Consider the following 25,383-nt stretch of genomic DNA (forward strand, 5'->3'; position numbering starts at 1 on the left):
GGTCTTACACCAGATCGTTACTCTTCAGCCTTCAAATTAAAACTTGAAGACAAGTTTTTTTTCTCTGCCGAGTTTTCGGTTAAGCCGCACGGCTCCGCTATTGGACAAGTTAAGGACGCCGGCAAATGGACGTGGGCTGGTAAAAAAAAATATTGACTGAACAACAGCAACAAAACAAAAAAATGCGCTAGCCTTGGTCAGAGGTTACGGCTGCGTTTGTCTCTTAGCTCTTTTAGTCTTAACTGTACTGTTTTAGTTTCAGACAAAATGCTTGTGTTAGGAAAAGTGGTGGTGGTGGGTGGGGATGGATGGAGGAGACAGAGAGAGAGAGAATGGGGAGGGAATGGAGGGAAACAAGAGGGGAAAAGGGGGTGAATCGAAAACTGACTTACCCCAATGCTGTGTCCAAAGCCGGAGCCAGGTTGGGGACTGGTAGCGCTCATGTAGTTACCGACACCGGAGTCCTGACTGGCCGTACCATAGATGTCAGCAACTGGGCCTGGACTGTTGGCCCCAGGGAATCCGCCAGGCCGGGCTGGGTTGGTGCCTGCCGGAGAAGCAGCGGCTCCATAATTCGGTTGAGCGCTGTAGCTATTCAGGACTGGTGTGCAGAGAATAAAGCTGGGTATGAGGCACGAGCCGAGCATGCACAAAGTAAAAGCCAAACAACTACGACAGCCTAAGGGGCCCAATTTTCTAACACTCAATCCAAGGCCATGCGATAAGACAACAGCAGTACTTACGATAGAAAGTCAGCCGGTTAACTACCGCTAAGAAGCTCGGAGACCGCCACACCTCCCCCGACACAAAAAAAAAGTCATCCAACACAGAGACCGTAGGCGCTCATTGTCACCTTCCGTCACATCAGATCTGATGCTCATGCAGAAATAACAATCTCTAGATCAGGCCGTGTTGAGACAGCATTCAACATCCCATGCAAACTACAAAGGAGCTAGAGTTCTACCACACAGCATGTTAATAAATGGCAGCTACAGTGAACAATATCCAGTGTCTAACACACAAAAGAGTCGACAGTTCTACAAGAGTCTTGTGAGGAGGCAGGTCATTTTGTATGAGGGCTGGGCTAAAGTTCTCAACCTCTGCAGCTCTTCCACCCTCTGGGAGGGCACGTTGGGAAATCGATTTTTTTTTTAAACGGGTGGAAGTGCAAAAAAACAAACAATATCCACAGGGAGGAATAAAGGGTGGGGGAGTGGGAGTGAGGGGGCGGGGGAAGTAGATTGTCCCAAAGTACTAGCCTCTATAGTGCATTGAAGACATTGGGAGTGAAATTGGTCTTTGGTAAAAGCTGAAAACGGGCGATAGTGAATTGGCAGCCCAGTATACACCCCCAACCCTCCTCTGTCTGGTTCTCTTTTAAACTGAACTCAATGGAAAAGAAAACTGGTCGTGGTATAAACCCGGGCTGGTTATTCGCTATCGCCGGAGACTAATTTCATCCCCCATTCATCTCCTCAGCAACTCTGCATGAACACTTAAATGTATGGCAATTAGAGATGTTCAAAAGGCTTCGGAATTCCCATCTCGGGAAACCCAAATTTGTACGTGTTTATTCAGTGACCACCAGATCCCCAAACAAGTGGAACCTTGAAATCCTGATGAGGAACAGGCCCCCTTCTTTAAACTCCACCTTCGACAGTCAAGATTATGTTGCCTCTCCTTCTGGTCCAGTGAACTGCTCCGGTTGATGAGGTCACACGGCATGTGGCGGACGTGAGGGAAATGGCTAAGAGTCACTGGAAGAGGCCATTGGGGCGGCGGGAGGAAGTGTGCGCAGTTGGCAAGAGCATCTGAAGCTATGTCCCTCAGGACTTCCAATTTCTATTATAGCTTTAAAATGAAGCATGGTGCTTCTCAGAATTTAAAATGTTTGGTCTTAAGTCATTGAACTTGGTAATTGGAAATACTGTCAAAAATAAAATATCTGCCCAAACCTAGCGATTAGTGCGTCGGTTCATGGTGGTGCTTTACACAAGAGGGAAATCAGATGATCTCATTGAATGGCGGAGCAGGCTCGAGGGGCCGAATGACCTACTCCTGCTCCTATTATATTCTTATGAAATCCCCTCAATGTGAAAACCATGATGCAACTAACCCAATCATTTTGATTGGGGGGGGGCAGAAGAGGAGAAGAAATAAAACAAATCAACCGGGCATTCCCAAAATAGCCGCCTTGGATTGAAGTGATAACTAAGCAACATGGGACATCCCAACCTTTTGTCACATCTCTAATAACGACACCGGTGTTCTCCTGTGTAAGTATATGCTAATTCTTGCAAGACAACATCTCAAGTTGTCCAGCCCCCAAGATAACTGATTACCCCACTTCCAGAAGCACCCCTTCCCACCCTGAGATTATCTCTGCGCTACAACTTGGCTACACCGCTTCTAAACTACAAAAGTAGAGAAGTTACGCTGAATCTTTATAAAGCGCTGGTTAGGCCACAACTGGAGTATTGCGTCCAGTTCTGGCCACCTCACTTTAGGAAGGATGTGAAGGCCCTTGAGAGGTTGCAGAGGAAATTTACCAGAATGGTTCTGGGGATGGGGGATCTTAGCTACAAGGACAGGTTGGAGAAGCTGGATTTGTTTTCATTAGAGCAAAGGAGGTTGAGGGGTGATTTGATAGAGGTGTACAAGATTATGATGGGTTTGTATAGGCTAGACAGGGAAAGGCTGTTCCCAACTAGTTGATGTGGTGTGGAGATGCCGGTGTTGGACTGGGGTGGACAAATGTAAGAAGTCACACAACACCAGGTTATAGTCCAACAGTTTTATTTGAAATCACAAGCTTTCGGAGCGCTGCTCCTTCGTCAGGTGAAGTGGAGAGATGCATAAAGACACAGCTTATATAGTCAGAGAATAATGCCAGATGATTAATGATGGCATTATTCTCTGACTATATAAGCTGTGTCTTTATGCATCTCTCCACTTCACCTGACGAAGGAGCAGCGCTCCGAAAGCTTGTGATTTCAAATAAAACTGTTGGACTATAACCTGGTGTTGTGTGACTTCTTACACTAGTTGATGGTACAAGGACTAGGGGACACAGATTTAAGGTTTTGGACAAGAGATACAGGGGGGGATGTGAGGGAAAACTTTCTTACACAGCGAATGGTGAGGACCTGGAACTCGCTGCCGACGGAAGTGATGGAAGCGGAGACACTCGATGTTTTCAAGGGGAGACTGGATAGGCACTTGAGGGAAATAAACTTGCAGGGCTACGGGGGTAGAGCGGGGGAATGGGACTGACTGGACTGCTCTACAGAGAGCCAGCATGGACTCGATAGGCTGAATGGCCTCCTTCTGTGCCGTTATGACTCTATGACTACCTTGGTTCAAGGTCAGGGGGACGGTCCAGATTTGGTCATTGCTCTTGCTGTTAATGATGTCCTCACTAAAGGCCGGGAGGGGGTGGGGGGGTGAATGAGCATTGGTCTAATGGTCAGAATCAGTTCCATTACCCCTTCCTTCCGAATGCCGGCTATGAATTTCAATGCGATTGGAAGCGGCAAATTTGCAAATAATGGCTGAACCCTGTATTCAATTAGAATCGGGAGCCACCCAACCCAGGCCGTTTCCTTAGAACTAAATGCGGTGTAATGATTATTGTTAAAGGAAGCTCCGAATCAGATTACAGTGAAACCTGTATTAAACGGTCACCTTTGGGCCTGACCCAATGTGGTTGCTTGATGCTGATGGCTGGGGAGTCCCAGGTTTGGGGAGGGGCTGAGGGGGTAAATAATCGAGAAGATAACGTCCTTAGGCCCAACCCCCAAGGACAGAGATCCTGACTGCGTATCAGGGACGGCAAGTTAATCTCTAAGATGCAGGTTCCAATTTACTTACATCGCTTACCTGTCATTTTTACCAGTGGTTGTGGCCACGTTAGCAGGTGGCTGTTTAATCCAGGTGCGGACCCTATTTAATTAAATTAGAAATCTGTTGGTTCTGAGAAGAACTGGCTGCTTAAGACAGGTGACTTTAATCAAGGTGACCATTCGGACAGGTTTTACTGTACCAGTTGTCACAACGTACTCCCCACCTCCCCAAAAAATAAATCGCGAGACGTACACCATTTTATTTAAAGGGCCCTTGTCATCTTGTTGAAATCTCTGGCAGTTATCCTACTGCTGATACCGTTAGATCGTACAGCATGAAATCATTGCTCCGTAATCATGAACTTATTCCTGAGGAAATCAATGTACAGGAAACTTTCAATTTACCGGCACCTAAATAACCGGAAATCTTGGTTAACCGGCAAAATTCAGGAGTAGGTTCAGGTAAGTTTTACTTCATATTCTACTTGCCTTCCTCCAGCTGTTGCTGTGCAAGGGTGTGGCTGCAGCTGTTGCTAAGCTACAGAGACGCTTGCAACTTGTGGCCATTGTTCTGCACTTGTTGCTAAGCAACAGGGTTTGTTGCTTTATACGGAGCTGTCAGCTCTCCGTATCTTTTACTATAGCTTTCGGTTATCCGGAATTTTTGATGAACCGGCACCACGTCGGTGCCGGATAAAAAAAAGTTTCCTGTATCTGAAGGGCTGTTACACTTTTCCCAGGAACTTTGAGGCCGTTCCAGAAACTGGGCCTGCTCCCCCACCTCCTCTCCCAGCCCACCCGTCCCCTCCGACCAACCAACAAGATGACAAGCCTCTTTAATAATGTCACCGCACTGCTAAAAAACAATCTGAATTTAAGTAGTTTTTTTTTTGATAGGGACATTAAAAAGACAAGACACTCTTAACGGTGCCCAGCCTGCTTGTTCTGTTCCTGCTCTACCGCGTCGCAATGCCTGGCTCACCTTCCTGCCCACGCCAAATGGAGTGAACCCACTGAAGTGAGGGCGTGTTACATCCCCCACAACCCCCTCAACGTTGTATTCACTCTCTCGGATGGCTCTTTAGTGCTGAGTCGTTAGGTCTGAACGCTGATGGTTGGAGGCGTCCTCGGAGCAGACGTGGCGTGGAACTCCCGCTGAGGCGACGTTACTGGCCGCAGAACGTTTATGACATTGTGAAATGGTTGTGCCACCCACACCGGACTGCCCCGAGTCAGTGACACTCCAGTGTGAGCCTACAGGAATCTCATTCCTTATTTAGGGCTATGGGGGGGGGCAGTTCAAGTGGATTCACTTTCCCTTTGATGGTCCTACCAATACTGTACGGCAACAGTTCTGCCAGAAACAACACCGGTATCGGTCAACTATCCAACCTGGTGTTTCTTGTGCCCCTAGATCACAGCAGCAATGCCATCTGATATTTGGATGTGGCCAACATTTATTGCCCGTCTCTAGTTGCCCCGAGAAGGTGGTGGTGGGCCTTCTTCAGCTAAATGGCTTGAGAGGGCACTAACGTAAGAAAACTACGAGGCACTTGGTCTGAGTATTAAACAAGGCTTTAATCACCTGTTTTTCAACATGGAGATCGAGTTGTGTCCTTCACTAGTTCCTGTTAAAGAATGTCCTGAGCAAGCTGGGCCCATGCCCAAGTATTTATACTCTCCCTGGACAGCGCCACCAGCAGGCCGCCCAGTATTATTTCATAAGTCATTTCCACATGAATGACAAGATTCATGTCAGGCACTAAGAGTCAAACATCTCACGTGGGACTGGAGTCACGTGTAGGCTAGACCGCTTGGATTTCTAAAACAATCCAGCAGCTCATATGGTCACTTACTTCCACCCCCACCCACCCCCCGCAGTGAATTGTCAGGTTTATTGAACTTCATAAATCACCACAGTGGGACCTGAACTCAAGACCAGCTGCGTTGAGTTATATCGAGGCTACAGCACAGAAACAGGCCATTCGGCCCAACTGGTCTATGCGGTATTTATGGTCCACACAAGCCTCCTCCCACCCCTATTAGCATGTCCTGCTATTCCTTTCTCCCTCATGTGCTTGTCTAGCTTCCCCTTAAATGCATCTCTGCTATTCGCTTCAACCACTCCCTGTGGTAGCGAGTTCCACATTCTCACCACTCTCTGGGTAAAGAAGTTTCTCCTGAATTCCCGATTGAATTTATTAGCGACTCTCTTATATTTATGACCTCTAGTTTTGGACTCCCCCCACAAGTGGAAGCATCTTGTCTACGTCTACCCTATCAAACCCTTTCACTAGCCATCATACTACGCTATCCAATTGAATGTAGTCACGCTACCTGTACCTACCCCTAAGTGGTTGCTACACATCACTGACTTATCCCATCCCCACCCCGCTGGCTGTGAAATGTTGGGACAGACTGGAGGGGGTGGGTGCGGGTTGTCTACTGTTGGCCCCCAGTTGTTGTACACTGTAGCCTAAATCTGCAGAATTATTTACTTTAGTCTGGTGGAAACTGTATTGCAAATGAAAGTTCTGGGGTGGGGTGGGGGAGGCTGTGTTAATGTTTAGCTGTAGGATCGCTTGGTATTAGTTTATCAGAAGCTGTGTTACATTGCACCCGTCACAACAGAGTAAACTCTGTAATCACACAGGAAAGAACTGACCGAAAACCTTTCAACACAAAGATAACCCGAGGGCACCTGGCAAAGTACAGTCCTCTGCAAACCGTATGGGATTAAACCTTTCAAAAAGGCAACTGGACATGCACTCGAAGAGGACTAATTTTGCAGGGATGTGGGGGCAAAAGCTGGGGATGTGGGACTAAATTGGACAGCTCTTTCAAAGAGCCGGCACAGGCCCAGCGGGCCGAATGGCCTCCTCCTGTGCTGTAAGATTCTAAAACCCTCTCCGCCTTCAGGGAATGGCAATCCCTTGGGCCCATTCCTGCCTCCGGACATCCTGTCAAAGGTCAAGACTTCTCCATGAGGGGGGGTCACTTAAGCCGAGGTTTTTAAAAAAAAAATCACTAGGCCGAGCCACACATCAGTCCACCAACACACAGCATGACCAAACAAAGTAAGCATGCAGGTGCAGCAGGCGGTTAAGAAGGCAAATGGTATGTTGGCCTTCATAGCGAGAGGGTTCGAGTACAGGAACAAGGATGTCTTGCTGCAGTTGTACAGGGCCTTGGTGAGATCACACCTTGAGTATTGTGTGCAGTTTTGGTCGCCTTTTCTGAGGAAGGATGTTCTTGCCATGGAGGGAGTGCAGCGAAGATTCACCAGACTGATACCTGGGATGGCAGGAATGACATATGAGGAGAGATTGGGTCGATTGGGCTTGTACTCGCTGGAGTTTAGAAGAATGAGAGGGCATCTCATTGAAACTTATAAAATTCTAACAGGACTAGACAGACTAGATGCTGGAAGGATGTTCCCGATGGTCAGGGAGTCCAGAACCAGGGGTCACAGTCTAAGGATAAGGGGTAAGCCATTTAGGACAGAGATGAGGAGGAATTTCTTCACCCAGAGAGTGGTGAACCTGTGGAATTCTCTACCACAGAAGGCAGTAGAGGCCAATTCATTAAATATATTCAAGAAGGAGTTGGATATATTTCTTAAGGCTAAAGGGATCAAGGGATATGGAGAGAAGGCAGGAACAGGGTACTGAATTTGGATGATCAGCCATGATCTCATTGAATGGCGGAGCAGGCTCGAGGGGCCGAATGGCCTACTCCTGCTCCTATCTTCTATGTTTAATTTTTTTTTTGTGTGTGCGTCTTGACTTTTCAACAAAAACCCCCTCCCAATTTTTAATTGGTACAATATGTAAATGACTTCCTGCGCTTCTATGCTGACTCACGCACACTTTTAAAGGCTATTAACATAAATTGCAGTGCAGGTATCACAGCCACAGCAATCGCCGCCCTGTTAAGCCTCCGAACAGTAGGGAAACATGCCCACGCGGATTCATTAGGCATTCAGAGGTGTCTGATTAAATCACAAAAGCCCAGGCACAGCAGTTATAATAGATGCATATAATTAAAGTCAACTCTTAAATGCTTTCATGGATATTAATAGGTAGATAGAAGTCATTAAGGAGGCAGAAATCTTAGCTGCTAACCTACTCTTAATGCCAAACACTGTGAGGCTGCCACGAGTGGCTCCCTGTTGGGAGGCCATCATTTATATTTTCCTAGTGTTAGCTTATTATTATTGTGTCAAAATAAACACAACTCATTTTGCGCACTGTCATTTTGCTTTCTCATCTGGGTGGGAGTTTTGTCGCGATAAGTTGGAGGGTGTCCCTTCCCCCCCCCCCCCACCCACCCCCCCACCCTCCATACTGATTCCTTGGTTGAAGGGTCAGCTGCCATTGACTGGCCAGACTGCGTTACATGAAGAATGGCCTTGGGGACGAGATGCTGAAGGACTGCTGATGCTTGCGGAACCTCAACCAAAGTAAGGGGTCATCAGGAAAGAAGCAGGGGTTAAAAAACAGGGATGAGGAGGAGGAAACAAAAAAAAAAAGAATTTTCCCCGAGATTCCACGGGGATTCTGCCATTCTCCCCGAGGTAACCTCGGCAGAGCCTCAGCGAAATGACCTTTCACATCGTATCTGGGTGAGGTCACCAGCCGGTTGCTGCGGGAGACACGGGAAAACCTCTGTGGATTTCACGGCCATTTATCCGTTTAAAAAAAAAACTCTTTCTAGTTCTTCCATAAATGGCAGAGTACGTTGAGCTCTAGAAGGACAAAGGTGTGAGACTTGGTTAAGCGTAGTTTGTACAACGAGTAGACCAGAGCTTCTTACTGGTTTTTTTAAATATTCGTTCCTGGGATGTGGTCGTCACTGGCAAGGCCAGCATTTATTGCCCATCCCTAGTTGCCCCTTGAGAAGGTGGTGGTGAGCCGCCGCCTTCTTGAACCGCTGCAGTCCGTGTGGTGAAGGTGCTCCCACAGTGCTGTTAGGGAGGGAGTTCCAGGATTTTGACCCAGCGATGATGAAGGAACGGCGATATACTTCCAGGTCAGGATGGTGCGTGACTTGGAGAGGAACTTGGAGGGTCTGGTGGTTAGTACTGGGCCACCCAACTTGAAGTACAAAGCTAGGAATGCAGCCCACTCTTGTAGAAGGGGAGGGGGCGGTTTGCTGGTCTCGGGGAGTCAGCTATGGGGCAGGTTGGAAAGCGGTGGACCACCAGCACTGCCCAGAAATGTCTCTGGGTGGGACAATCAATGATTAGCGTCAACGCGATCAAGTCTCTAGAGAAGAGAAGGCTGAGGGGTGACCTAAAGAAAATAACAAGGGATTAAAACTTCACAGCTTTAGGATAGACCATATAGGTTAGGCAGTTTTAACAAATACTCTCAACAAATTCCACATATGACTCGTGAATTTTACCATGGTGCAATCCATACAAGATATATATAATATCAAATAAATGCAATCGGGAATTCAGGAGAAACGTCTTTACCCAGAGAGTGGTGAGAATGTGGAACTCGCTGCCACAGGGAGTGGTTGAGATGAATGGCATAGATGCATTTAAGGGGAAACTAGATAAACACATGAGGGAGAAAGGAATAGGGGTGAAGAAGGGTGGGAGGAGGCTCGTGTGGAGCACAAACACCGGCACAGACCAGTTAGGCTGAATGGCCTGTTTCTGGGCTGTAAATTCTAAGTCATTCATCAAATTTGTGTTTTAATGTGAATAATAATACAGCCTGTAGCCTTCCAAACAAGGGTGGTTATTGAGTTTTATTTACTTCAGAAGGGGGTCACTGGTCATGGTTCTTGGGAACTAGTATAATTAGTTAAAGTGCCGAGTGTCAATGCCAGGACTAACGGGCTGGAACTCAGTAAATTGGCCCCAGCCGTTCAGTTGTGGACGTGCTCGGATGGATTGCACTGTGGTGAATTTCACAGATGGCCTTGGTGGATTTTGTTCAGGGGTGTGCGCAATGTTCCCTGCTTTTTTTGGTGCGCGGACCCTTTAACTGGCTGCGCGGTCCATTCAAATTTTTGGCGTGCGCGCAGTTTCTCCTGTATAAAGGCCGGTGAGCGGCCTGTGCGGGGCCTCCAGCTTGCCGCGTGGCTGCGCAGCTCAGCGAGAACGTTGGGTGTGTGTTAGACCTGCCTAACCTACATGCGGTCTATCCTAAAGCTATGAAGTGTTATTCCACTGTTATTTTCTTGGGCGGTATCTTTATAATTCATCATCTTTACTTCATCAAAGAAATGAGGTGGCTAGGTCCTTCGTTCTTGCCACATTCGAAGAGTGTTCAGTTTAAAGAGCTTTGTGTATACTTCAGCGAACATATTCTATATGAAACTCCCTACCCAAGGGCATGAGATTTATTCCAAAAGACGGTCTTGATTCCAAAATCTGTTCAAACTGCTGAAGAAGGGCTGGTGAGAGCTTTGATGAACTGAATGTTCTAAATCCCAGTGAACTAACTCTCTGTATTTTATAACTCTTAACTGATTTTGCAAATAAATCCAATTCGTTGCCTTAACCTGCTGAGTCTCGGGTCTGGGTGTGATAGTTTCTGATACTTAGAACTCCCAAAGGCGTTCTCCTGCTATTCCGCTGTAACCTCTGTGGAAGGTGAGCAGAATCACCTCAGTTTCTCCAGGGTTTCTGGCCAGAGTTACGGAGGGCGATCGGCAGAACCCCCGTGGAAATTGTCCCCATCTCTGCCCAAAGCCCTGAATTCAGTCAGACAGGAACAACTGTTAACCCCTGGGCCCACCCACCGTGCAGGCTAGAGAGTGGATTCAGATTGGAAAGACGTGGTCCACTCGAGGAAACGCGGCGGTTTCAATGAGAAAATCGTGCAAAAAAATAAAAAAGCAAAAACCCACGACAGGTGTCCATCTGTGGAAGGTTCAGCACCCAACATCCCCCTCCGCACAAACGCATTGGATGGACGCAGGGGGCAATGGGCAGGGGGAAAACGGGAGATAAAAAAGGGGGAAAAGGAAACTCTCTCAAATAAATCACGCTCATCCGTGCAACACCCGGGCTTCTTACACAGAAGTTACAGCACAGAAACAGGCCATTCGGCCCAACTGGTCTGTACAGAGCCCTGCCCACTTCAGTCTGTACGAGGCTGCTGTGTAGCCCCTTGTTCAACAAGCCCAACTCTAGAGGCTTACACAGAGCACCGAGACACGTCCATGAGCTTGTCCAGACAACTCCTGCCTCCTTGCAGCAATTCTCTTCTGATTTTTTTTCCTCTCACTTTTTTTGCTTGTTACACCTGCTCCCTTCTTGAAAGTTCTGCACATGGGCAAAACGTTGATGATCACACACACTTTTAGACACACGCACACTGAATGGAGCCACTACTTTGCCCCGCGTCCTGGAGCCAACACGCTGTGAGCAAACAACGGCAGCAGAATAGATCGCTGGGCCCTGAGCTTCTATACCAGGCTATACTGTTTGCTGCTCTCTACAGTTTTTAATCTGTTTAGGCCTTTTGAGTAAATATAGAACAATAAAGCAACTGCAGCCCTATCTCTGTAATCTCCTCCAGCCCCACAACCCCCCCGCCAAGATATCTGCACTCCCCTAATCCTGCCCTCTTGAGCATCTCTGTTTTTCATCGCTCCACCATTGACGGCCGTGCCTTCAGTTGCCTGGGCCCTAAAGCTCTGGAATTCCCTCCCTAATAACTGGAATTTTTTGAGGATGTAACTGGTAAAATAGATAAGGGAGAACCAGTGGATGTGGTGTATTTGGACTTTCAAAAGGCTTTCGATAAGGTCCCGCATAAGAGATTAGCGTGTAAAGTTAAGGCACATGAGATTGGGGGCAAGGTACTGACTTGGATAGAGAACTGGCTGGCAGACAGGAAGCAAAGAGTTGGAATAAACAGGTCTTTTTCCGAGTGGCAGGCAGTGACTAGTGGGGTACCGCAGGGATCGGTCTTTGGACCCCAGCTATTCACAATATATATTAATGATCTAGACGAGGGAACTAGATGTAATATCTCCAGGTTTGCAGACGACACAAAGCTGGGTGGGCATGTGTGCTGTGAGGAGGATGCCGAGAAACTCCAGTATGATTTGGACAGGTTGGGTGATTGGGCAAAAGCATGGCAGATGCAATATAACGTGGATAAATGTGAGGTTATCCACTTTGGCGTCAAAAACAGGAAGGCAGATTATTATCTGAATGGCAATAGATTGGGAGAAGGGGAAGTGCAACGAGACCTGGGTGTCCTTGTGCACCAGTCGCTGAAGGTAAGCATACAGGTGCAGCAGGCGGTTAAGAAGGCAAATGGTATGTTGGCCTTCGTAGCGAGAGGGTTTGAGTACAGGAACAAGGATGTCTTGCTGCAATTATACAGGGCCTCGGTGAGACCACACCTTGAGTATTGTGTGCAGTTTTGGTCGCCTTATCTGAGGAAGGATGTTCTTGCCATGGAGGGAGTGCAGGCTGATACCTGGGATGGCAGGAATGACGTATGAGGAGAGATTGGGTCGATTGGGCTTATACTCGCTGGAGTTTAGAAGAATGAGAGGGGATCTCATTGAAACTTATAAAATTCTAACAGGACTAGACGGACTAGATGCAGGAAGGATGTTCCCGATGGTCGGGGAGTCCAGAACCAGGGGTCACAGTCTAAGGATAAGGGGTAGGCCATTTAAGACAGAGATGAGGAGGAATTTCTTCACCCAGAGAGTGGTGAACCTGTGGAATTCTCTACCACAGAAGGCAGTAGAGGCCAATTCATTAAATATATTCAAGAAGGAGTTGGATATATTTCTTAAGGCTAAAGGGATCAAGGGATATGGGGAGAAGGCAGGGACAGGGTACTGAATTTGGATGATCAGCCATGATCTCATTGAATGGCGGAGCAGGCTCGAGGGGCCGAATGGCCTACTCCTGCTCCTATCTTCTATGTTTCTAAACCTCTCCGCCTCTCTCTCCTCCTTTAAGACGCTCCTTAAAACCTACCTCTTTGACCAAGCTTTTGGTCACTTGCCCTAATTTCTCCTCGTGTGGCTCGGTGTCAAATTTTCAGCGCCTTGGGACGTTTTACTACGTTAAAGGTGCTATATAAGTACAAGTTGTTGTTGTTGTTACAACAACCAAGCAACGGGGAGTAATGAGCCCTGGTGATCCTAGCGGCACAGTGTGCCAGCACGCCACCCGGTGTGACAGTGAGCCGTGCCAATCAGGATATGCCCCCAGCCTCAGCCCTGATCGATGCTAAGTTAGCCAGTAGTGGGAGGAGTGATTTTGGTGCGATTTAGCAGAACAACAGGCAGTGGGAGGCACGGTCCGATCAGGGTGAACAGGCTAGCTCTACTGCTTGGATCTAAGGTTGCCAACTCAGGGTGGATGTATTCGTGGAGGTTTTGTCACATGACCTCCAAATGTGCTGCCCAGTCAAAAAATAGCCTTTCCCCCTTGGTCGCAACCCCCCCTCACCCCACCGCCACCCCCCCCCCCCCCGACGTAAGAAAACTACTAGGCACTTGGTCTAAGCGTTAAACAAAGCTTTAAATCAACTGTTTTACAACATGGAGGTCTAGTTGTGTCCTTCACTAGTTCCTGTTAAGAATGTCCTGCGCAAGCTGGGCCCGTGCCCAAGTATTTATACTCTCCTTTAACAGCGCCACCCGCAGGCCGCACAGTATTATTTCATAAGTCTTTCTTTCATGAATGACTGATTCATGTCACCCCCCCATCTTCAATATTTCTAAAACGAATAAATGGGAAGTGTTCAAAGAAAATTAAAAACAAAATACACTCATTTTTTCTTCAAATGGTCCTATGATCTTTCTCCTGGGTTTGCTGCCCGGAAGATTAATCTTTCATTCCTGGAGGGTTGGCAACCCTACTTGGATCCTACAGTCACGCCTTGTTTCAAATCAAGGACATGGCGGCACAGAGATGCCACGCCGTCAGCAGACCGTGACTGTGGTCCAGAGAGCTTGCCTATAGAAAAGGGTAAGAAAACGGGGGGGGGGGGGGCAAAATATGCTCGAGACGTTAAGTGAGATGTTTCTCTGACCTAACTGGGTAACCGCTGTCGGGGGTCTTTGGGGGTATCCTCAGGCCTAGACCCTGCACTCAGTGCCCAAACCCCCTTCTCCTCCCTCCCTCCGAGGCATTCTACGCCACAAGTTACAGGCCAATGCGGGGGCGAAAGCCCTCGCCGCACGCACACAAGGTCCATTCTCTCAAAACCCCACATATACCTCAGCATTTAGCACATTGGAGAGAATAAACAGACAAGACAAAAGCTCCCACAACATAGCGAATGCAATTCTGCCACGTATAAAGCAAATGTTGGTTTTGTTTGGAAACAACAAAAGTGGGTTTTTTTTTGGTGTGGAATAAAAAACATGAAATGAAATTATAATAAACATCAATTCAAGTTACGTTTTCAAAGCATGTGTATTCCTTCAATTTAGCCAACATTGACGGCTCTAAATGAACACAGCAATAACTCCCTCCCGATGGCCAGGAGGCTTTCATTAGTTCCGCAGGAGGCTGTTTAACCGAGTTGTGTGTCTCTGTTATTCTCTAGAACAACATTGCGTGGCGGTTTTGGGAGAGGAAGCTGTTCAGAGGTTTAGCGGGCAGCCCCTGCACTTGGAACCATCCACTTTTTGAGTTAAGCTCCTCTTTTGCTCTGTTTGCTTACACAGGCGGCTGTTGCTATTTCCAATACTGCTCACCTCTCCCAAATCTTGTTTGGAAGCAGGAATCTCTAATAGAGAGAAATGATTCCACCTAACCCCCACCCACTATGAACAGTCCAATAATTGCTTATTATGGGTAGGATGACTTTAATTTTTTTAAATTAATTCTCTGGATGTGGGCGTCGCTGGCAAGGCCGGCATTTATTGCCCATCCCTAATTGCCCTTGAGAAGGTGGTGGTGAGCTGCCTACTTGAACCGCTGCAGTCCGCGTGGTGAAGGTACTCCCACAGTGCTGTTAGGTACAGAGTTCCAGGATTTGGACCCAGCGACGATGAAGGATCAGCGATATATTTCCAAGGCAGGATGGCGTGTGACTTGGAGGGGAACTTGCAGGTGGTGGTGTTCCCATGCGCCTGCTGCCCTTGTCCTTCTAGGTGGTGGAGGTCACGGGTTTGGGGAGGTGCTGTGCTACCTTTGGCAGAACCCTCCACCCCCTCTCCACCCCACCCATCTCCAGAGATTCCCTCCTCCCTCTGTGCAAATCATTGCTGCTGGGTAAAGGAGTAAGTGATGGTGAAGTTGATGTTGGACATTACAGGGCAGCTGGGTGGCACCAAGTGTTGGTGCACGAACTGGGTTTTGCACCCATAGTTTTGCCACGTTGAGTTTCTGACATAAACCCAACAGATGGGGGGAGGGGGAGGGGCTGAGTGGAAGTACCTCCAAATACAGAGATAATGTAAAAAATAAATTAGCGGGTTGACCTGGAGATTACAAAATCCTTTCCCCATTGCTGGCACCTGCAACATTGCCAGTGGCTCAGGACTGTGGGCACCATTACCGACCTCTCTACCGGCAATCGTGCATGGCGGGGAGTGGGGGGGGGGGGGGCGGGGGGCAAGGGAAGAGACAAGTAAAATACAAGGTGAGGCAGTCAGGAGAAATAAATCTTCAATAAAGAGAAAAGCAACGACACAAATCGCACACGACACCGTGAGAGGTTCTTAAAGTTTGCGGCATAGCAGGAGAAAAAGTCAATACAGTACTGCATTTTTATCTTCTATAAATTACAGCATGATTTGACTTTCTGAAATAATGGGACCGCCCACAATATCTGTTGATAAGTTTCACAAGAGCGCTAAAATTACTCTGAGGAGAGAGAGGCCGCTTAATATTCCACACACGCATCAGTTTTATATACAAAGTGTAAATAATAAAAATTTCCGTGTTAAAGTGACCAATCGCTCGCTCGTGTGGTGAAACAACTTTGTGCTCCAGTGAAAAAGACACAAACAATTGTGAGCGGCCTCCCCCTGCCCTTCGGTGAATGAAGCAGGCATACAGACTCGGCCTCATGGCTCCGAGTTGTGTTGTCTTGTTTTTTTTTTTAAATGGAAGAGGAAACACTTGATCCCCAATCCCCACACCCCGCCGCCAAAGGAAATGAACTAGTAGCACAAACCTGGGTTCTTAAACTGATCCGGATTGGATAGATGGTGCAGGGAGGGACTGCTCGCCGACGGAGCGTGCTCACTGCGAAGCATCTGAGCGGCCCGCAGTCCGACCGAACCGTAGTCCGCAAACGAGAAGGAGGCCCGCTGGTCGCCGGGCGTGGAATAGAAACCGTAATCGGGAAACCCTGGGAGACACAGGGGGGGACCTTTAATCATTGTCCAACCGACACAGAATTACCACAGGGCCAGTACCCGTGGCCCACATCAATCACAGCAAGAAAACAGCAAGGCTAGAACTCCAAGGTTTAAGCAAAAGTTACAGGTACAAGGACACACAGCAGACTGAAACCACTGAGGATGTCGAAGCGGAGGCCGCTCAGAGAGTTATAGAGACTGCCCGCTAAAGGCATTCCTATTCCCTGTGTGTTGCCAATTCTCTCTGAACCCGGATTCAACTGCATTTTATTTCCTTCAACTGCACCACCAGAGTCTTCCTGCTTTTTAAAGGCATTCGATACTGGTCAGGTCCATCCCACACTGAATGAACCCAAAGGCAGTTGTTTTATCCCCTCAATTCTGGATCAAGCTCAGGCTTTTTTTGTTTGTAATGCCCGCCTTTATCTCCCAGTCAGGTGGCAACAGAAATCACTGATTGGTGAAGAGTGATCCCACCGCTGGAGGGGCCTCTGGAACGCCGCCGGGGAGTTGGGATCCCGCTCCTTGCGGATATTTGAGCCAGGGATTCGGACTTTCCCTTACAAGCGGGCGTTTTTTGCCACGGGCTTTGTGTCGAGGGCAGTGCCGCCCCCCAGGCTGTGCCCTGCTCGTGGGCTGCTCTGCAGGGGGGGAGGATGCTGCTACACACGGCAGCAAGCAGGGCAAGTTCCACCTTCCTCGCTTGGCTGGTAAACCGCTGGCACAGGGTTGCCTGCCCCTTCCTTATAAGCGGCTTCGATCCGCTTCGCCAGTTTACTGCCCAAGTGGGGGAAGCTACAAATGTACACCCAAGGAGTAATGGGACGTGCATCTGTGCCAGCAGTCGTGTACATGGTGAGCACCGGGTTCCAAATTTGCCACAGAGGTTAAAACCCACAGGAGTAACACTTGTGCTAAAACTATATAAGTCCTTTCACCAGCTCTGGGTTGAGACTTGCCTCCAGTTAGTATTCCTTTGCTTTCTCTCATCGGGCAGCAAGAGGAGAGGTAACATTGTCCATTCTAACGATAAGGGGTAAGCCATTTAGGACTGAGATGAGGAGGAATTTCTTCACCCAGAGGGTGGTGAACCTGTGGAATTCTCTACCACAGAAGGCAGTTGAGGCCAATTCATTAAATATATTCAAGAAGGAGTTAGATATATTTCTTAAGGCTAAGGGGATCAAGGGATATGGGGAGAAGGCAGGGACAGGGTACTGAATTTGGATGATCAGCCATGATCTCATTGAATGGCAGAGCAGGCTCGAGGGGCCGAATGGCCTACTCCTGCTCCTATCTTCTAGGTTTCTATGTCTGCTCCAGCATCATTTCACAGCTGTGAGTGGAGAGCCAGAGAGACATGGAGTAGCAGGTCCACCAAGGGGCATAGGGAAAGGGGAGGAAGGCTACAAGTAGTCCTCCCCAGGCCATCATAAGGACCACCTTAGAGTACTAGTTTTTGTAGTAGGGAGCCTGGGGCTGGACCAAACCAGCCCAGGAAACCAGCCCATGGAACTCCCTGCCTTGGGCCACTCAGACACACCTCTTGAGGACTGGGATTGGGAGTGGCCAGGAGCTGTGGTCTCCTGTCCGCCGAACAAAGGTGGAGTGTAGGTGCAGGGCAGGAGAGAAGAGGTGGGACAAGGAGTGTAAACGAAAAACAGACTGTGCTTCTGTAGCATACAAGGATAAAGAGAGGGCTGTGCAATGTAATCGTTGGCACAGTGACTGGCAGAAACCAAAGCAACACACTGGCACAACTATGCCAAGGGAAATACTTTGGCCATTGCTGGTGCAGTATAGGGAGAAAACCCGAGAAAATATTTAATTCCAGACCAGCAGAGTCCCTTCTACCTCCACCCCAGTTTTACCGTCCCATCTCTCCTGAAGGTGCGGAGTCTTGTTGGAGTACATTTCCATGGGTGCTGATTGACATCTGGCACCATGCCCATGTGACCATTCTTCATGTGTGAGAGTCTGGACAATGGCTACTCACCTATGCAGGGCAAGATAGCCCAGCTCAATCGCACCCTCAACTAATGTCCACACATACACAATCACCAGCTAGTGATCAGGAGCAGGAGTCCTGGCTTCGCCCCACTCAACCTCCATCACCTTCCCTAGTCCAGAAGCATTAAGGCCAATTGTAGCACCCCCAACTGCTGCCCTGCCCCAAGATCTGCTAGCATAGTGCAGACTAGGGGATCAAGCCTAGGGCCTTCTGCTCTGCATGGCCTAGTACCACCACGCAGAGCGTGTAATCCAGTGGGCCATTATGTCAGCCCACTCAAGCATCCTTTACTCAGAGGGGGGAGTGTCTGGAATTCTCTACCCCAGAGGGTTATGGATGCTCAGTCATTGAGTATATTGAAGACTGAGATTGATAGTTTCTTGGGCACTAAGAGAATCAAGGGATATGGGGAAAGTGGAGTTGATGTAGAAGATCAGCCACGATCTTATTGAATGGCGGTGCAGGCTCGAGGGGCCATATAGCCTACTCCTGCTTCTTATGTTCTTATATAAAAAGAGAGCCTGAGATTGACCTAGAGTTGAGAAGGAATACAGTACTGATGCGGGTTCTCTGAGCTGTGTGTAATACGCTTGAATCATATTCACCCATAAGCCCGGGAGACACTAACCAAACCGTCCGCTGCCCATCAGTGCTTTCAGTGCCAATCTAAAGGTTTTCTTCCCCAACAGGTAACGTGTAAAATCCAACTGTAAAATTACATGATTTCCTCACCAGTTTCCTTGTTACCCTGCGAGGGATTCCTGCGACACCTTGGCTTGTTGCCCCCCTCCCCCAATTCCCCAGCAATGCAGGTTTGAAGTTAGACAGCACAGGCCAAATTTTACCTCCCTTTTTAACATTTTTTTTAAAATGAGGTAATTAGTCCCTTTTTAAGTCGTGGGCCGTAGTTCCTGGGTGCGGAGAAGTCTCAAAGATCAGTAGAAGTTGCGCGGGAGTTGCTGACAGTTTGGGATCCCGGTCTGTAATTGCGCCGAGGGCCATGGCAGCAAAATGGCGACGACTCTCTCAGCTCAGGAAGTGTGGGGAGGAAGGGGAGATGACTGAACGCCATAAAAAACCCAAAATGACAAATGTCTGGTGAGCGGGTCAATAACCAGAGGTCATTGATTCAACATCATTGGAAAAAGATCTAGGGGGGAGATGAGGAGAAATGTTTTCACTCAGAGAGTTGTCGGGATCTGGAACGCTCGACCTGATGGAAGCTGATTCCATCAATGATTTTAAAAGGGAGTTGGACGGGTTCTCGAGGATGAGGAACTCACAGGGTTACCGACAAAACGCGAGGATGTTGGGACTGAGCACGACGGCTCTTTCAAAGAGCCAGCACAGGCACGACGGGCCGAATGGCCTCCTTCCGTGCTGTAAGTATCCATCTATCCATGGCTGGTCCGTTAAGGGTTAAGCTGCTTTTCTCCCAGATTGCTTGAAGCACTGTTAAAGAAAAATTTCTAAGACTCATTGATGAAACTGGTCTCCGCCCGTCGAACGAAATGCGCTCACAGCCAATCGGGAGCCCATTTCGTGTCCGGTTTTCTTTTCCAGTGTCTTCAGTGGCGGAGGCGAATTTCCCCCCTCCACTCCCCGACGGTTGCTGCGATGTTCGCTTACTCCATCAGAAAGCTGTTCAGAGCTCAAGTGGAAGAGAAATGCCCTCATTTTAGCCGTACGTCCCCTCTGGATCATTATCAGCCTCAAAGCGACATTACACGACTCATTACAACCAACTAATGACCTGTAACAAACAGGCATCTACCATTACAGTGGCTTCACCACTCTCGCCGGTGTGCCACCTGTCAGAAACTGGCCAGTTCCGGCAGTTCTACTGATCGGAATCCAAAGCCCCGAAATGCCCCCCACCCCCCCAAACCCCCAATATTCTGGGGCAGGAATGGTACAATCCGAGCAGGGTTGGAGGGAGGGAGGGGGGGGGGAATTTACTTGGGGTATCGGCCCCTCTCTGGCTTGGATACGGAATTCCAACTGGGGGTAGGGGCAATGTTCCCTGCTTTTTTGGGTGCGCAGCCCCCTTTTAAGGGGCTGCGGGTCCCATTCAAAATACCGCGCATGTGCGGTTTTTCCCATTTAAGAGCCAGTGAGCCGGCTGCGTGGGAGCTCCAGAGCGCTGCGTGGCCGCACAGCTTAAAGTGGACATTGGGTGGGGGGGGGGGGGGGGGAGTATTGTGGCTGTTGCCTCCGCCCGTTCCCAGTCAGTCCTGACTTCACAACAACAACTTGTATTTATATAGCGCCTTTAACATAGTAAAACGTCCCAAGGCGCTTCACAGGAGTATTTTAAGACAAAAAATTTGACACCGAGCCACGGTATTAGGGCAGGTGACCAAAAGCTTGGTCAAAGAGGTAGGTTTTAAGGAGCGTCTTAAAGGAGGAGAGAGAGGTAGCGAGGCGGAGAGGTTTAGGGAGGGAATTCCAGAGTCTAGGACCTAGGCAACAGAAGGCATGGCCGCCAATGGTTGAGCGATTATAATCAGGGATGCTCAAGAGGGCAGAATTTGAGGAGTGCAGATATCTCGGGGGGTTGTGCGGCTGAAGGAGATTACAGAGATAGGGAGGGGCGAGGCCATGGAGGGATTTGAAAACAAGGATGAGAATATTGAAATCGAGGCGCTGCTTGACCGGGTGCCAATGTAGGTCAGAGAGCACAGGGGTGATGGGTGAACAGGACTTGGTGCGAGTTAAGAGGCTTGGCTGGGGGGGGGGGGGGGGACGGCGCCCCATGCTGGAAGTCCCATCAGCTCCGCCTATCCTGCTGCTGACACACCCGAATGGTGCAGGCGTACCTGCCCTACAAGAGGCATTAGCGCGGCTCGTCAAGGAAGAACGGCTTAGGCGATAAAGATCTACTCTTCGGTCAGACTGGCCCACAACGCCGGCCCCTCGCCAGGCAGATGTGGGGGGGGGGGGGGGAAACGCTGGAGATGATTTGGGATGGCGCGAGTTGGTGCTGGGCCAGACGGAAGCCCTGCACTGCCACGGTGCTGGTGCCACCAGCAGCTGTTCAATTATTCCCGCTCTTTCCCCATAGCCCAGTGAATTTTTTCCCTTCAGGTATTCATCCAATTCTCTTTTTGGGAAAGTTCACTATTGAATCTGCTTCCACCGCCCTTTCAGGCAGCGCGCTCCAGATCACAACAATTCGCGGCGAGAAAAAAAAGGTGTTTACATATTTCACCTCTGGTTCTTTTGCCAATCATTGGCACTATTTCAAAGAAGAGCAGGGGAGTTCTCCCCGGTGTCCTGGAAAATATTTATCCCTCAATCAACATCACTAAAAACAGATTCAGCAGGCTGATAGCTGGGATGGCAGGAATGACGTATGAGGAGAGATTGGGTCGATTGGGCTTATACTCGCTGAAGTTTAGAAGAATGAGAGGGGATCTCATTGAAACTTATAAAATTCTGACAGGACTGGACAGACTAGATGCAGGAAGGATGTTCCCGATGGTCGGGGAGTCCAGAACCAGAGGTCACAGTCTAAGGATAAGGGGTAAGCCATTTAGGACAGAAATGAGGAGGAATTTCTTCACCCAGAGAGTGGTGAACCTGTGGAATTCTCTGCCACAGAAGGCAGTGGAGGCCAATTCATTAAATATATTCAAGAAGGAGTTGGATATATTTCTTAAGGCTAAAGGGATCAAGGGATATGGGGAGAAGGCAGGGACAGGGTACTGAATTTGGATGATCAGCCATGATCGCATTGAATGGCGGAGCAGGCTCGAGGGGCTGAATGGCCTACTCCTGCTCCTATCTTCTATGTTTCTATTATCTGGTCATTATCACATTACTGCTTGTGGGAGCTTGCTGTGCGCAAATTAGCTGCCGTGTTTCCTACATTACAACAGTGACGACACTTCACAAGTACTTCATTGGCTGTAAAGCACTTTGAGACGTCTGGTGGTCGTGAAAGGCGCTATAGAAATGCAAGTCTTTCCTTTTTTTCTTTATCTAAATGCTTTGTTGAATATTAAGGGAATCAAGGGATATGGGGATAGTGCAGGAAAGTGGAGTTGAGGTAGAAGATCAGCCATGATCTTATTGAATGGCGGAGCAGGCTCGAGGGGCCAAATGGCCGACTCCCGCTCATATTTCTTATGTTCTTTATGTTTGCAATTTTAAACACCTCTAACAAATCTCCTCTTAACCTTCTCTGCTCTAAGGAGAACAGCCTCAGCTTGAATATGCCCTGTGTTGAATAAAATGCTTTCTTTTTTTTCTTTTCAATCACCTTCAATCTGTGTCCTCTGGTTACCGACCCTTCTGCCACTGGAAACAGTTTCTCCTTATTTACTCGATCAAAACCCCTCATGATTTTGAACACCTCCATCAAATCTCCTCTTAACCTTCTCTACTCTGAGGAGAACAACGCCAGCTTCTCCAGTCTCTCCACGTAACTGAAGTCCCTCATCCCTGGAACCATTCTGGTAAATCTCCTCTGCACCCTCTCCAAGGTCTTGACATCCTTCCTAAAGTGCGGTGCCCAGAATTGGACACAATATTAATGCAGTGCTTCCTTTCAGTCTCTCTCTAACACATGGGGACAATTTGCTTCCCAGCTCACTTATTTACTTTTTTTTACAAAATGTATTTTTTGGCTCCCGTAATCTCTTTGTCAATTTCTAATCAAGAGTCATGTCTTCCATGTTATTGCTAATCAGGCCTGGCTGATTGCAAGATAATAGCATCACAGATCGAGTCCTGTTATTTATTACTTGCAGAATTGGTTCAGCTTGACTCAAAAAAAAAAATCCAGCCCCATTTCGGCGAGAGCTACTTCACAATTATGGGGTCACCACACAAAAAGGCGGCCCCAGCTCATCTTTAATCATTATGAAAGGCTGCTGTGGTTTGAATCCATCTCTGAGGTGAGTGTTAATGGTTCTGTGTCCTTGGGAGTTCGAATGGTTCTCTGTGCATGTTGCTAATTAGGCGAGAAAGGAGCTATTCAAAGTCTCTCATGTTACTAATTAAGATCCTTAACAACAAACAAATGTCAGGTCTGTCCCTGTCCCGTTTCCCCCTGCCTGGGCTTTCGTGACAGCCTCATAGAGTTATACAGCACAGAAAGAGGCCCTTCGGCCCATCGTGTCTGCACCGGCCATCAAGCCCTGTCTATTCTAATCCCATTTTTCAGCACTTGGTCCGTAGCCTTGTATGCTATGGTGTTTCAAGTGCTCATCTAAATGCTTCTTGAATGTTGTGAGGGTTCCTGCCTCGACCACCCTTTCAGGCAGTGAGTTCCAGGTTCCAACCACCCTCTGGGTGAAAATGTTTTTCCTCAAATCCCCTCTAAACCTCCTGCCTCTTACCTTGAAACTATGCCCCTGGTTATTGACCCCTCTACTCAGGGGAAAAGTTCCTTTCTATCTACCCTATCTATGCCCCTCATAATTTTGTACACCTCAATCAGGTCCCCCCTCAGCCTTCTCTGCTCTAAGGAAAACAACCCCAGCCTGTCCAGTCTCTTCATAACTGAAGCGCTCCAGCCCAGGTAACATCCTGGTGAATCTCCAATCACATCCCTCCTATAGTGTGGCGACCAGAACTGCACACAGTATTCCAGCTGTGGCCTAACTAGCGTTTTGTACAGCTCCATCATAACCTCCCTGCTCTTATATCTATGCCTCGGCTAATGAAGGCCTTTTACTTGGCCTTTCGCCACAGTGCCTTACTTGCTCCACGTGATCCCCTGGACTGGTTTCGATCGTCCAAGGTAGGGGGGGGGGGGGCCCGGAGAGGAATTTTCCAGTGTATTTCCCCCCCCACCCCCTCATTGGCCATGGGGCTTTTTCCTCTGGTTTTTTTTTCTCCTTTGCCTCTCCCAGGAGAGCGATCACATGGCTGTGGGAGATGGGCCAGGAAGAGGTGGCTAGCGGTGCGGGGGCAGGCTTGATGGACCAGCTGGTCTTTGCCTGCCCGCCCGTCTCGTGTGATCGTACTTGTCTAAAACTCAACGCACTCTCCGAGCAAACCGAGTCTCAGAAACTGTTATGATGTCGAGCTGTCAAACAATCCAGGCAGCAGCACAAGAATAGGATGTCGGCGTAGCGGGTGCTTTTAAGTGTCTCAACGGGAAGCTGCAAGCCATTTTTCCTTTATGTATTTTTTTTAAAAAGGGCAAATATTTGGATATGTCGAGTTGCGTGGGAGTTTGTTGGTAATTGAGACACCACATTATCAGACAACTTACACATTGCTTTGACAAAATCCAAACGCAAAATTACTTTTTCAAACCTGCTGCATCTTCCGAGCAATCTTTCTTTCCCCGAGGGAATTGGCGCTTGGTTGAAAGGGATTTTATCTTGTGTGTGAATCCGGTCCATCTGTTTTTTTTTTAACTCTCTAACGTTTTCTCTCTTCCCCCCCCCCCACCATCACACACTGCTCTAGGGTCGCCAACCCTCCAGGATTGCCCTGGAGTCTCCAGGAATTAAAGGTAAATCTCCCCGGACACTGCTGCAAAAAATCATAGGGGCGTCAAAAAATATTTTGCGTTTCCCCCACCCTCCCCAATTTCTTTGAACACTTTCGTTTCTCGGTTATAAAAATTTTGGAGATGTTTGGAAACAAAGGCTGTTTGACTGGGTGGTGGAGGGAGGTCCTGTGGTAAAACCTCCAGGAATACCTCCAACCAGAGTTGGTAACTCTGTGTTACACTGATTCCCAGCATCCGAGTCAGTACTGCAGGAGAAAAAAAACAGGGGACGGAATTAGACAACTCCTGCCATTGAGTTTTCCTCCTCCCTCCCATCATAGGGGCCTACACTGAAGCCTGATATCCTGACAGGGCCTACACTGAAGCCCGATATCCTCACAGGGCCTACACTGATGCCTGATATCCTCACAGGGCCTACACTGAAGCCTGATATCCTGACAGGGCCTACACTGAAGCCTGATATCCTGACAGGGCCTACACTGAAGCCTGATATCCTGACAGGGCCAACACTGAAGCCTGATATCCTCACAGGGCCTACACTGAAGCCTGATATCCTCACAGGGCCTACACTGAAGCCTGATATCCTCACAGGGCCTACACTGAAGCCTGATATCCTGACAGGGCCGACACTGAAGCCTGATATCCTGACAGGGTCTACACTGAAGCCTGATATCCTGACAGGGCCTACACTGCAGCCTGATATCCTGACAGGGCCTACGCTGCAGCCTGATATCCTGACAGGG

General features: G+C 48.5%; 1 protein-coding gene across 1 annotated transcript in view; it reads right to left on the bottom strand.

Moving 5' to 3' along the window:
* Positions 1–25,383, bottom strand: part of LOC147102401 (RNA-binding protein Musashi homolog 2-like) — a 269,465-nt gene that overhangs the window by 29,656 nt on the left and 214,426 nt on the right. The window contains exons 5-7 of the mRNA XM_085964792.1: positions 15,971–16,147; positions 3,880–3,942; positions 393–601 (exon numbers count right to left, since the gene is read on the bottom strand). Of these exons, the coding sequence (XP_085820918.1) occupies positions 393–601; positions 3,880–3,942; positions 15,971–16,147 (449 nt within the window). The remainder of the gene's footprint in view (positions 1–392; positions 602–3,879; positions 3,943–15,970; positions 16,148–25,383) is intronic.

This window comes from Somniosus microcephalus, chromosome 22 (assembly GCF_052327205.1).
Source record: "Somniosus microcephalus isolate GS21.2 chromosome 22, FLI_Smic_1.0, whole genome shotgun sequence".
In the NCBI taxonomy this organism is placed as follows: domain Eukaryota; kingdom Metazoa; phylum Chordata; class Chondrichthyes; order Squaliformes; family Somniosidae; genus Somniosus; species Somniosus microcephalus.